The following is a 13,039-nucleotide window of genomic DNA, read 5'->3' as shown; positions in this document are numbered from 1 at the left end:
TTTTTGAGTATTGACTCTGGAGCTAGACAGCCTATATTTGAATTTTGGCTTCACTCCTGCCCTTTTAGCTGAACGACTTTGGATGAGTTACTTTCTCTCAGCATTTCTATTTCCTCAGTGTGAAATAGAGATTAGAGCAGTAACCTACATCCTGGGATTTTATGAGGATTCTATGAAACCATATACGTAAATAGAACACTCACTAGCACACAGTAAATACTCAATAAATGTTAGTTAATATTACTATATTTTTATAAGATTAATAGTGATTTTAAAACATGAAAATATTTAGTGTTAATGGAATGTAGTGGGATGGTATAGAAATTAAATTTTGTAGAAGGAAAAAAACTCAATTCATAGAGAATAACTTAGTAATATAGATCCAAAACTTTAAAAAGATGTGTACTTTTTTATATGACAATTTCATTTTTAAGTATTTAGCAAAGTAATCAAAGTGTGAAAAATGTATTTCTCAGTATATCAAATAAAATAATGTTTTTAATAGTGAAAACTTGAAAACCTTTACTTTAGAATAGTTAAATAAATTATATAATAGTACCTCTATGCATTATACTAAGTAGCTTTTAACATTATGATAGATTAATAATGACCATCTAGAATATGTCTATAGTATATTGTTCAGCAAAAAAGGTACACACCCACACATATGCTTATATATACATGATCCAGGAATATAAGCAAAAATATTGAAAAATTAAATTAATGGTGGCATTGCAAGTGGATTTGTAAAAAATCTTTTTAATTTTTTTTGTATTTTCACTAGGTTTATAATTTGAAAAAATCATTTTCAAAAACAAAAAGGAATTTTTATGATATTTTATATCAATCTATAAGAAAGATAAAGGTAAAGTAAAATTAATGTGTACAAAAGAATTGGTAGTTAACTTTGCCTGCCAAATTGGTAATATTAAAGGTGAACAGAATAAATAGATAGAAGCTGATAAAACAAATTTCACTTCTCAATTTCTGGAATTTATATACACTTTATATTCAAGTATAGCTGGATAGTATAATATATCATAGTGATATACATAGACTATTATACATAGCCTATACACTAATAATAGAGCTTGGGTTAAATAATTTTCTATACTCATGGGATGGAATAATATGAAGTTTTAAACTTTTTTAAAGAAATTAAAGACATAGGAAAATGCAAGTGTTACAGGAAGTGAGAAAAGATATATAATAATGGGTTGCATTATCTGTCTACCTATCTCTGTATTTATGTATCTATCCATTCATTCATCCATCCACATACAAAGTGTTTGTGTGCATGTGTGTATATATTTCACTTGCAAGAACATAGTTCTTTGTTTATAGTATATCTATCATCTCTCAGGCTTTTATGGCAAGTACTGAGAGATCAGTAGGTAATAAGGCTATCCATATATACCCTCATGTATTAATAAATAGCATGGTTGGAAATTGTCATGTAAGCTCACAATCCTCCCCTGACACTATCACCCAGCCTACTTAGAACTCTTTAGATATTCTCTTTTTTAATTCATAAAGTGCTACAAAGAAGAATGATGACTTGATTTTATTTACATATTTCTTTATTTTTTACTTTGTATATTACCTGGATTTTTTTCCTGTTTAGAAGGCCATGGAAACTTTTATACTTAAAATTAAAATATGTGACAAATATTATACATATAGTTTTTCTTTGTTCTCAATTCTGCTACTGACATTCTAGATTCTTACAGAATTATGCATCATGTCAAGGTATGTATAAAAATATATTAGCTATTTGGATTGATATAGACTTTTAATTCTCTATAATAAACAATTTATAATCAATGCAATAAATGAAATAAACAATGTAAATTATTGAAGAGAAAATTAAAAAGCAGCAGATAAACTGTTAAGAAAACTGTAAATTAGCAAAACTCATTAGTTTTATATGAAGACGAGCCTCTCGGTTGTTTTAGAGATACATATTAGAGTGATGCATTGGTACCAGCTCCATCTGCTTTGGGGAGAGATTGATGGTCAGGCCATGAAAACTCTCTTTTTACAATGAGCCAAGGGAAATCAAAGGCAGCAGGATGATACTATCTTTTCTCATTATGTTAAAGTGAGATATGTGGATGGTTCACTCACAGACCCAAATTACATTTTTACATTTCATTTCTTCTAAATCTGAGTTATGAAGAGTAAGCAGTGTTTTCTCATCAATAAAAAGCAAGTTGTATGGCTCAGAAGAAAGCTATAGGACAAAAGGTCTTTATGCAGCTTAGCGGTATGTTTGGGATTTTTTTTTTAAGGTTCAAGAAAAGCTTCCCCCTTCAAGCTATTAAATGTTTTCATCTCCCAACAAATTTTTCCTGAAAACTCAAATTTGTACACTCCTGTGATTTTTAAACCTTACCAGAACAGATTACTCCAGCATCTGATCTTTGGAGACATATTCCTTTTGCTTTTCCATCATATATGCAGTCCCAGAGAGCTGACTCATTTCCAGTGCAAGATATGCTGTTTATCCACATTTCTTTAGATTCTTTACTAGGTTTAGCATAGCCACTGCCAGAGACACTAAATGGACATCCTAGCTGTTTACAAACCACAGTGGCTTGCTTATTGTTCCAGTCTTGGTCACATATTGTCCACCACTGTCCATGGATTCTCACCTCCACTCTCCCTGAACAATTGCTGTTTCCATCTGCCAGTCGCAGCTCCAAATCTGCTCCATCTAGAACAAAGTCACAAAGAAAGTCTGGGCTGGGTTTTGGAAAAGGTCATCAGCTTCCCTCTCCTCCAATTCCCCATGTGAAAATTAGATACATCTTTCACATACTGGGAAAAGTAAAGAATTAAAATGCATTTTGTTTTGGAATTTCAACAAGTAGACTTTAATATTGAAGTGTGTATCAGTCTTTATGAAAATTATCTTCTCCTTAATATGAAAATTGAAATTCTAAACCTTCAAACCTTGCTTTAATCTTGGTTAAATTTTATGAAAATATATGTCACAACGAAAAGCCTTAGAATCCGATATATCATAAATTACACTTTCAAAATATTAGATTAATTATTTTTAACTCAGTAAAATAAAACAAAGAGGGTGTTGGGAAATACTTGCACTTCAGTAACTTCAGAGGGAAAAAGGACAAAAGAATGCAGAGTTAAGAAAAAGTCTTTCTTGGATTTAAATAGAAACACGTTCTTTTTCATGCTATGTTTTCTATGAAAAAGCTAGTTTTTGTTTATAAAATACAATGTAATATAGTTTCCAGAGAGCCCTTGTATATTTGTTGTAGGTGCTGAAATTTGTTCCTGGTAAATTGTAAATGAACTGGGTCTTTTTGCTTCATTGGCATATGTATCATGCTACTTCTTCTTCATGCATGCAAGATTAAATAGGTCCAAGGAAATAAAAATGTGATTTCTTTCTTGAAATAATTGAGGAAAGAAGATAAAATTTCTATGTTTTGTCTCTTCCCATTATCTAGCTTTTCATACACCATTACAAAAATGTATGTTGCTACTTAATGAGAAATTTGATTCACATTGAATATATTAGTCTTGGGAGATTTATAAGTTTATTTTCCTATGAATAATATGTCAGTCATAATGACAATAATAATCATACCTATATTTATTGAGAACTTCCTGATCACCTGGCACATTTTAGGTACTTTCTCTACAATATTTTATTTAATGCTGTTATCCTATGCACAGTATGAGAAATCTGCAGCTTAGAGATTGATTTATACAGGGTCACACAATTATCAAGTGACAGATTCTAAACCGTAAACTATTTTTTTTTTGGCCAAAAATCCCTGTGACTATAGGGCTGAGGAGAAGATCAATGTACCTAACTACCCATTTTCCCATGGTTGGACATACACATCTGTTTTCATTGTTTGGACTGTTTTCCAACCTTACTTTGGCGTCTGTATCTTCATGGCCCTTCCTTACTCTGCCAGAGGCATACAATTCTAGAAATCCCAGAGTTTGAATAGCAACTTTTCTTATAGTCAGGAGCATTATATCAAGTCAGAAGTACACTACTATGGATTCACTTTATTGTAGGAAAAAAATTTTATTGAGATAGGATCTCACTTTATTGCCCATGTTAGAGTGCAGTGGTGCGGCCATAGCTCACTACAGCCTCAAACTCCTGGACTGAAGCGATCTTTCTGCCTCAGCCTCCTGAGTAACTGAGACTACAGGTGCAAGCCACCACATCTGGCTAATTTTTTAAAATTTGTTTTTAGAGATGGGGTCTCACTATATTGCTTAGGCTGGTCTCTAACTCCTGGCCTCAAGTGGTCCTCCTGCCTTGGCCTCCCAAAGTGCTAAGATTATGGGCATGAGCCACCACACCTGGCCTATTGCAAGAAAATTTATGTTAAATCAAAATGGTTAAAATTCTCTCTCTCTTCCCTTCTCCTTCTCCCTCTTTTCTCACTCTCTCATGTTCTCAGGTCTCCATATTCTCTCCCCCAACATTTTTTCTCCCTCTCTTTTCTTTCCATTTATGTAGAGAAAAATCTGAGAAAATGATGGGCTGATTAAATATACCATGAGAAATTCTCATTTTCAGGGTGGAAGTGGTTGGTACTCACATAAAACTTGTGAGCAAACTGGTGTGGAAAGCAAGAAAAGGATTAAAAGATGTTCTGAATATATTCTTTTCCAAATATACTATGAGGACAGAATCAAGCCTGTGGCTAAGGGAGAGCTGTTGTAACTAATAAACCTCACTGTCTACATGTATTTTTTTATGTGCATAGTTTCCTTTTACATACTCTAGACTTAAGTGAAACTCTCCTTAAAAACTATGACCTGATCTCAAACTCTACAGAAAAGAAGATTATCATCTTGTGGAAGGCTAGCAGAGTAGGGTCAGTAATAATTTATTAAAGAAGCCTCTTCTATCAAGACAAAAGTGACTCTCAGAGGAAAATAGGGGTCTACCTCTAGAGATTATTTTTTCGTAAGGATCTTAGAAGGTGTGGGTTTAACTTCATTAAAAGAATTAACAAGTTTTTTTAACACATCTTTGAAAATATAATACTAATGTGAGATAAATATGAAGCAATAGTTTAATCCCTCATCACACAAAACTATACATAAACAGCAGAGGGATAACTTGCTTATAGTTGAGAGTCTAAAACTGGAAAACAAATGGCTATAGCCAAAAATTGTACTAGCGTAAGGCATAAAGTAATTAGCAAATTTTTAGGTAAGTACTGTTTAAAAATAGTTTATTTTAGTGAAAGGAAGTTCTGAAATGAACTCATAACATTATATAAAATGTAATTCTGTCTATGAATATACCAAATAATCGGTTTAAAATTGTACTGAATATTAATAGAAACCATACACTTGTGTACACCAGTAGCAATTTTGACTAGATTGGATAGTTTGTTGTACCAATCAGAATTATGTAAAATGGTGTCAGAAGGTATAAACCTCATTTCCAAGAAGGGAGGTTTACAATGTAATATCCTGGAAGACATGCAAACATATTCCTTAAAGAAAGATTAAAAATGTCATTTAGTTGTAACTTTAGAGCTTGGTCTTATTTCTCCAAAAGAGGTATTTTCTCTGATGTAATCATGTGGATGTAGCTCTTACCTGAGCAGATCACAGACACATCCTTCTGATGACTACAAAAATGATTTACCCATCCGTGTCTGCAGTCCCAAAGAAAAGATTCGTTACCAGAGCAGGAGAAAACATCACGCCATATAGTACTAGAGCCTGATTCCAAATGAGGCAAGCCAGCGAAATGAAGTGCAGTTCCACATCCCAGCTGCTTGCACACTACATCAGAAGCAGCGTTGTTCCAGTCATTGTGGCATATGTTCCCCCACTTTCCTTGAACTTTCAACTCTACTCTCCCAACACAGCGGTTGCTTCCACCCACAAGCCGTAGTTCAAGATCAGTACCATCTGAAACAGATATAAACAAAAAGCCCTGATAAAGTTTTGATCAGCAACTTCAGACTCCAGATCTTGCCCCCCAAATAAACATAGATGTATGATAAACTGAGATTCAGTGAATATCTAATTCTGCTTTTAAAAGTTCTTGCACAAGTACACGTTTAATATAGTAGAATCTTTTCCCAGGAAAAGATCATAGTATGATGTTGACAGTCCATCAGAATATCTGTTATTTGAGGAATTAAGCACAATAGAGAATAGAAACACCCTTTCTGATTGTGACTTAAGAGTATATCAATCAGGCTTCAGGAATGCATGCAAATTTGTTGTCAAAACATGAAACTTTCCTGATTCTGAGCCTAGCCAGAACATGTATTAGAACTTACAATTGTGACTCATGGTCGGGCCTGGTTAGTACTTGGATGGGCCTGGTTAGCACTTAAATTATGGTTAAGTAGTGGCACTGAGATAAGATAGCATCATCATCACCTTCATCATTTACTCCCACTTCAGTATTGTGATTTTTCTTTCTTTAAACAAACATTTAACTCTAACTTCTTGCAATATAACTTCTAACAATTCATCTTGAATTTGAATTTCCTCTGGGAGGATACCAATGAACAATAAAACTTCTAAAGGTGAAAGCAAGTGTGACCAGCAGCAAATTGTGAGCTTGTTATTTTATTAAAACATTCTGTTGATTTAATCCAAATTTGCAGATTTTCTTATTTCTTTACATCACCTAGAAAATTTGACCACTACATTTTATATATGTATGTGTATGTACATACACACACACACACACACACACACACAGAACAACTGGCCTTTTGTATTTGCAGGTTCCATATGCACTGATTCAACCAACAACCAATTGAAAAATTTGCATTTGGTTGAATCCATAGATGTGAAGCCTGCAAATAAAGAGGGCCCACTAAGGGACTTGAGCATCTATGGATTTTGGTATCTGTGGGAGGGTCCTGAAACTACTCCCCTGTAGATATGAAGAGCTATACACATACACACACATATGCATATATACACACACATATATACAAATACATAATATATTATATATGTATGTATGTCTTAGTGACGTATTTATATGTGTATAATATGTATTTGTTGTATTATCTAATTGTATAAAAATTATTTGTTCACCTACTATTAAAAATGCTCCTTTTCTGTCTCCTTGTTATTTATATGCAAGGCAAATCCTAAAATTGAATAAATCTACACTGGCCATTTCTATTACTTAAGAGAAAGAAAGTTATCTTTAGGCATTACCTTAAATATTACATTCCTTTTTCTTGTCTGTTCTGCATGCATTCTCTCCAATGCATAGTCTTAAATAATATATCACTACATTCTTTAGAGTCAACACAACTATAATGCCACCTTAGCAAAGAGCCTTGAAATACACAGATGTAAAGACAGAAAAATTATAAAGATACCATATATGCAAACTCCGTCTTCATCCACTGTGATAGAAAAACTATTTGATGGTAAACATAGATGTAGAATAACTGTTCAAATAAATATCTTGGCCCTTTTTGACCATAGCCATTTACTTGGGTATTAAAATACTTTCTTTAAAAAAACTGATTTTAATCTCTAGTCTAAATTATTGGAGCTTATTATTAACAGTTTAGACTAAATTATTGGAGTTTATTATTAACAGTTATACAGAGACCTGATGTTAGCTATAACAATTTTTAATTATTCAGAAAAAAGAATTTAGTGTCTTGATCTTCTCCCAGTTTTTGCCTAGGTCTTCCAAGAATTCTCATTTTCTCTCTGTCTCTTTCTCATTGCTTTTTTGTTCCCCATATTTCTCAAATTAATTAGATTATCTTTTCTTTTTTATAATTTTTTGAACTTTATTTTAAATATAAACATACAGTAAAATTGACTGGTTTACGCATGCATTTGTGTGTGTACAGTTCTATGAATTATAATACATGTATACATTTGTGTAACCATCACCACAGTAAGAATATAGAAAAGTTTAATTGCACCATTCACTCATTGAAGGACTTTTAGCCATGGTGCATTATTATTGATTTATACGCCTTGCCCAATATTCAATCAGTCATCCAAAGGGATAAAAAAAGAAATAAAGAAAGAAGAATCATACTCTTCATTGCTACTTGCATGTGTATATGACTTCTGTGAATAACATGGAATTTTAGTTGAAGCTATGAAAGTAGATTGCCGAGGGAGAGGGTGCAGAGTGAGTAGATCAGGGGCCTAGGCCTGAGGACATCTGAGTTTTGGTAGTTGGAAAGAATAGGTAAAATGTGGAAGTAAGGATGAGAATGAGTGACCTCAGAGAAAGAAGTGAAAATTACGATTTTGTGTCAAGAAATTCCTTGAAAAACGTTTTTAGGAAAAAGGACTTCTCAGTCTGTGGAATGCTGCTGAGGGATCAGGAAACATTAAAACTCATAATGTGCTTTGGATTTGTTAGGGAGAGCAGTTCAGGAAGAGTATTTAGGATAAATCCAGAATGGAGTAATTTCAGGAGTAACGGAAGTTTCTTATAACCAGAGATAACGATTGGCCTTAATGATTTCTTCTCCAGAAAATGATTGGCCTTCCCTTTTCCCTTTCATACATATTGTTCCCAAAGTTCCCAAATTGTTCCTTTCTTCCCCATGATGTCTTGGGCTCTTACCAGCACAAGTTAATGTGACATCCTTAAGGTTACTGCAGTAGTGAGGTCCCCATCCACTGTGTCTGCAATTCCAGAGTGTTGTCTCATTCCCATGGCAGGAAATATCGTGCAGCCAAACGGGGCCAAATGTAACTGTGATAGCAGTGGCTCCAGAGAAAATGAAAGAAGATGGGCATCCCAGTTGCCTGCACACCACAGCAGCAGCATTCAAGTCCCAACCATCATCACATATACTCCCCCACCTTTCTCGGAATTTCACCGCCACTCTTCCTGAGCAGGAGCTGCTTCCACCCCACAGCTTCAAATCCAGATTGGCTTTATCTGTAAGGAAGACAAAAAGACATGTCAGAAATGGACCCAACTTTGAGTCTGAAATAAAATCAAAAGGATGCTTAGGAGATAGCTCTGTTATAAATAAGTTACCAAAAATAATAAGAAATCTCTTGCGAAGACCTAAAGAGCGTGTATATGAGACTTTCTTCCTAAACACAAATACACAGGCAAAAAAAAAAAAAAAAAAAAATCCTAGGATGAAAAACCAATAATTACCATTATATTCTTTATCATTTTGCTTTGATTCTCTGTCTCATTATTCTCAAAATATTTGTTCTTTCTGTATACTCAGTACATGAGAAAAAGCACCTAAATCAAAGCTATTCCCTATTTAAATTTCTTTCTAAACTCAATTATAGGTATAAAAAAGACACTACATTGGTAACTGTAGTGTTTTTTTTCTCTCTCTCTCTTTTTCTCTCCCTCCCTATTCTCCTCCCTCCCTTCCTCCTTCATTTCTTTCTAAACTCAGTCATAGCTATAAAAAAGAAAAATAATTGGACGTTACTTTGGAAGTAAGAAAAAGGATAGAATATACAAAATATTTTCTCCAACTCCCAGAGAGACAATATTACAGTCAGAATAGAAACTTCTGGTTTCCAGCAGATGCCTTTTGAGGATAGGACTTACCTTCTTACTCTGGTTAGACTCTTACCATAACAGGTCACTCCAGCATCTTCTGTGTGACTACAGTCATGGCTTCCCCATTGCTCGTGTTGACATTCCCAAAGAGCTGACTCATTCCCATAACAGGAAACATCATCAAGCCAAATAGTTCCACGTCCAGGCATGGCTTTTCCAAGACCAAGTGTGGTTTGATAAAATGGACATCCTAGCTGTTTGCACACAACAGTCATGACAGCATTGTTCCAACCATCATCACATACAGTTCCCCACTCTCCCTGGAATTTCACCTCTACTCTCCCAGAGCAGGGACTGTCTCCACCAGTCAGCCTCAACTCCAGATCTGTTCCATCTGCAAGAAAGACAGAGACACAAGTTAGAGGTGGTAATGGTTAGAAGGCAGAAATAATATAAGTAGCTGAGATAGATGATGATAATTTAGCCTAAATGTTATTATTAGAATGTCAAGCGGAGGGAAAAGAAAACTGAGCAAATTTGAGTTGAAAAGCTTTGACTTTCACCATAGAAAAATAGAAACCGCCTTACAAGTCCCACCAATATAAACCATAGAAAAAAGAATGTTAGCTTTTTCACAGGTTGGATGACAAGAAAGTCCCTTGGCTAGTCAGTTTCAAAATAATCTATACCTAAGTATCATATTACTACCTCACATTTTTGGAGGGGATATTTTATTTTATTTTATTTTTTATTTTTTTTCCTTTTTTTCTTTTTCTTTTTTTTTTATTTCAGCTCTTCATGGGGGTACAAAAGCTCAGGTTATATACATTGTCCGTGTCCCGCCCATTCCCCTGAGTCAGAGCCTCAGGCGTGTCCATTCTCCAGACAGTGCGCCTGGCATACACCATGTAGTCATACCTCCATCCCTCCCCCACCTCCCTGAGTCAGCACCTTCAAGCATGACCATTCCCCAGACGGTGCACAACGCACTCATCATGTAGGCATGCATCCATCTCCTCCCCCCACCCCCCGTTGGAGGGGATATTTTATATTTTTTAATTTAACAATAGAAATCTCCATGTAAGGTTAACATAATAATCTTCACATTTATAACTTATTCAATAAAATCTCCAGAGTTAAATACTTTTGAGTATTTCTAGCCTCAACTATTTTAAATATATTCTACAAGCCTTGCAGGAGGAGACCTGGTTGTCCATGATTGTAATATGTTATTCAACTTTCTCTAGTCACAGCTATTTGGACTAGATGTGAATAACCACCTCAGGAAGTCAGTCCTTCAGGTGGCCATTGACTATTCATATTCCCCTTTCTTAAAAATTTGAAATAAGAACAATGGACAATAACTTGGATAGTTTTTTTCATTGAAGCCATGAGACCAAGTGCACTTAGCATAAACTCTACTTACAAGCCAAAATTTTGAGTAGAAGATGCTAAGAATTTAATTGAGAAACAAATGTGAGGGAGAAAAGAGTAAAGGAATGATGCATTTGCAACGTAAAACCTCATGGTGATGAGTTTTATGCTCCTGATGATGGTGAGACGGTGTGACAGTAAGGGCAAGTGAGACAAAGGGAGAAAGAAAAGCAGTAAAGAAAATGAAAAAGAGAAAACAGAGAAAGGGAGAGAAGACAGGAAAAGAGAGAATGAGAGAGAGAGAGACAGAGAGAGAAACAGAGGGAGACAGAATATAATAGGAAAGTCTTCCCAGTTCTGAATTCCAGTCTCTAATTGCCCAGATAGAATGTATTTCTCACTCGATGCCACACTACTACTTCTGAAAATGAATGAAGACCGTGAGTCTTCATTCAATCTGGTCTTGCCTATACCATAGTGTATTCATGGCAATAACTAGGAATTTTGGTTTGCCTATATTTCCCAGGATTGATGTTGTTTCCCATTTCTTTTTATACATACATTCTAATTTTTAGTTGAAGCTTGTGGGGGCATTCTAATGCCTGTGCTCACATTATATAACTCTTAAATCTAATTAAAGCTCTTAAAATTATACTTGGTGTACACACACACATGCACACATTTTCTAATACAGCTGACATTTGCCATTTCTATATTTTAGCTCATTAGTTTAAGAGATTTTTCAATGTGCACATTGATATTTCTATTGTAACCAAATTTTTACAAGTGTGATAAATTAATCCATTTATTCTGATAAAATTTTTTCTTTCTAGCAAGTAAAAAATATTAATTTCTAAAATATTGCTCTATAATCACAAAATGATAATGGAAAGAATTATTTACAATTATTGTATTGCTATCCTTTTAATTTTGTGATTTAAATTTTAACTATTGTTATTGACTCCAGGTATGAAAATTTACATCTTCTTCCATTTCCTAATTTTTGCTGATCAGGTTATAATTCTACTACTGTCAATTCTTTTAAAATTTATATTCTGTATCTGTGAAAAATGATGTTGATATTTTAATAGGGATTGCATTGAATCTATAGATCACTTTGAGTAGTATAGACATTTTAACAATGTGGATTCTGCCGACCCACAAGCCTGGTATGGTTTTCCACCTGTTTATGTCCTCTGCTATTTCCTTCCTCAGTGTTCCATAGTTCTCCCTCTAGAGGTCTTTTACCTCCTTAGTTAAATATATTCCTAGGTACTTTATTTTCTTTGTTGCTATTGTGAAGGGTATTGAGTCTCTGATTTGTTTCTCAGTTTGACTGTTACTGGTGTATATGAATGCCTCTGATTTGCATGTATTGATTTTGTATCCTGAGACTTTACTGAATTTCTTTATCAATTCCAGGAGTCTCTTGGTCGAATTCTTGGGGTTTTCTAGATATAATATCATATTATCAGCAAAGAGTGAGAGTTTGATTTCTTCTGCCCCTATCTGGACACCCTTAATTCCCCTCTCTTGTCTAATTGCTCTAGCAAGAACTTCCAGCACTATGTTCAATAAAAGTGGAGATAGGCCGGGCGCTGGTGGCTCACGCCTGTAATCCTAGCACTCTGGGAGGCTGAGGCAGGTGGATCACTCGAGGTCAGGAGTTCGAGACCAGCCTGAGCAAGAGTGAGACCCCATCTCTACTAAAAATAGAAAGAAATTATCTGGCCAACTAAAAAATATATATAGAAAAAATTAGCTGGGCATGGTGGCGCATGCCTATAGTCCCAGCTAGTCGGGAGGCTGAGGCAGTAGCATCGCTTAAGCCCAGGAATTTGAGGTTGTTGTGAGCTAGGCTGATGCCACGGCACTCACTGTAGCCCAGGCAACAGAGCGAGACTCTGTCTCAAAAAAAAAAAAAAAAAAAAAAAGTGGAGATAGTGGGCAACCTTGCCTGGTTCCAGTTCTAAGTGAGAATGCTTTCAATTTTCCCCCATTCAGTATGATGTTGGCTGTGGATTTGTCATATATGGTTTGTATCATTTTTAGGTAAGCCCCATCTATGCCTAGTTTGTTAAGTGTTCTTACCATAAAAGAGTGTTGAATTTTGTCAAATGCTTTTTTTGCATCTATTGAGAGGATCATATGGTC

General features: G+C 34.7%; 1 protein-coding gene across 2 annotated transcripts in view; it reads right to left on the bottom strand.

The window, feature by feature from the left end:
* The window catches only part of LOC123640073 (scavenger receptor cysteine-rich type 1 protein M160-like), an 85,636-nt gene that overhangs the window by 55,136 nt on the left and 17,461 nt on the right, over positions 1 to 13,039 (bottom strand). For both annotated transcript variants that reach the window (XM_045554414.1, XM_045554415.1), the window contains exons 3-6: positions 9,585 to 9,905; positions 8,597 to 8,917; positions 5,611 to 5,928; positions 2,396 to 2,716 (exon numbers count right to left, since the gene is read on the bottom strand). In XM_045554414.1, the coding sequence (XP_045410370.1) occupies positions 2,396 to 2,716; positions 5,611 to 5,928; positions 8,597 to 8,917; positions 9,585 to 9,905 (1,281 nt within the window). The remainder of the gene's footprint in view (positions 1 to 2,395; positions 2,717 to 5,610; positions 5,929 to 8,596; positions 8,918 to 9,584; positions 9,906 to 13,039) is intronic.

Source organism: Lemur catta, chromosome 6, assembly GCF_020740605.2.
Source record: "Lemur catta isolate mLemCat1 chromosome 6, mLemCat1.pri, whole genome shotgun sequence".
Taxonomy (NCBI): domain Eukaryota; kingdom Metazoa; phylum Chordata; class Mammalia; order Primates; family Lemuridae; genus Lemur; species Lemur catta.
The sequence above is the reverse complement of the archived record's forward strand: the minus strand, read 5'-3'. Positions and strand labels throughout refer to the sequence as shown.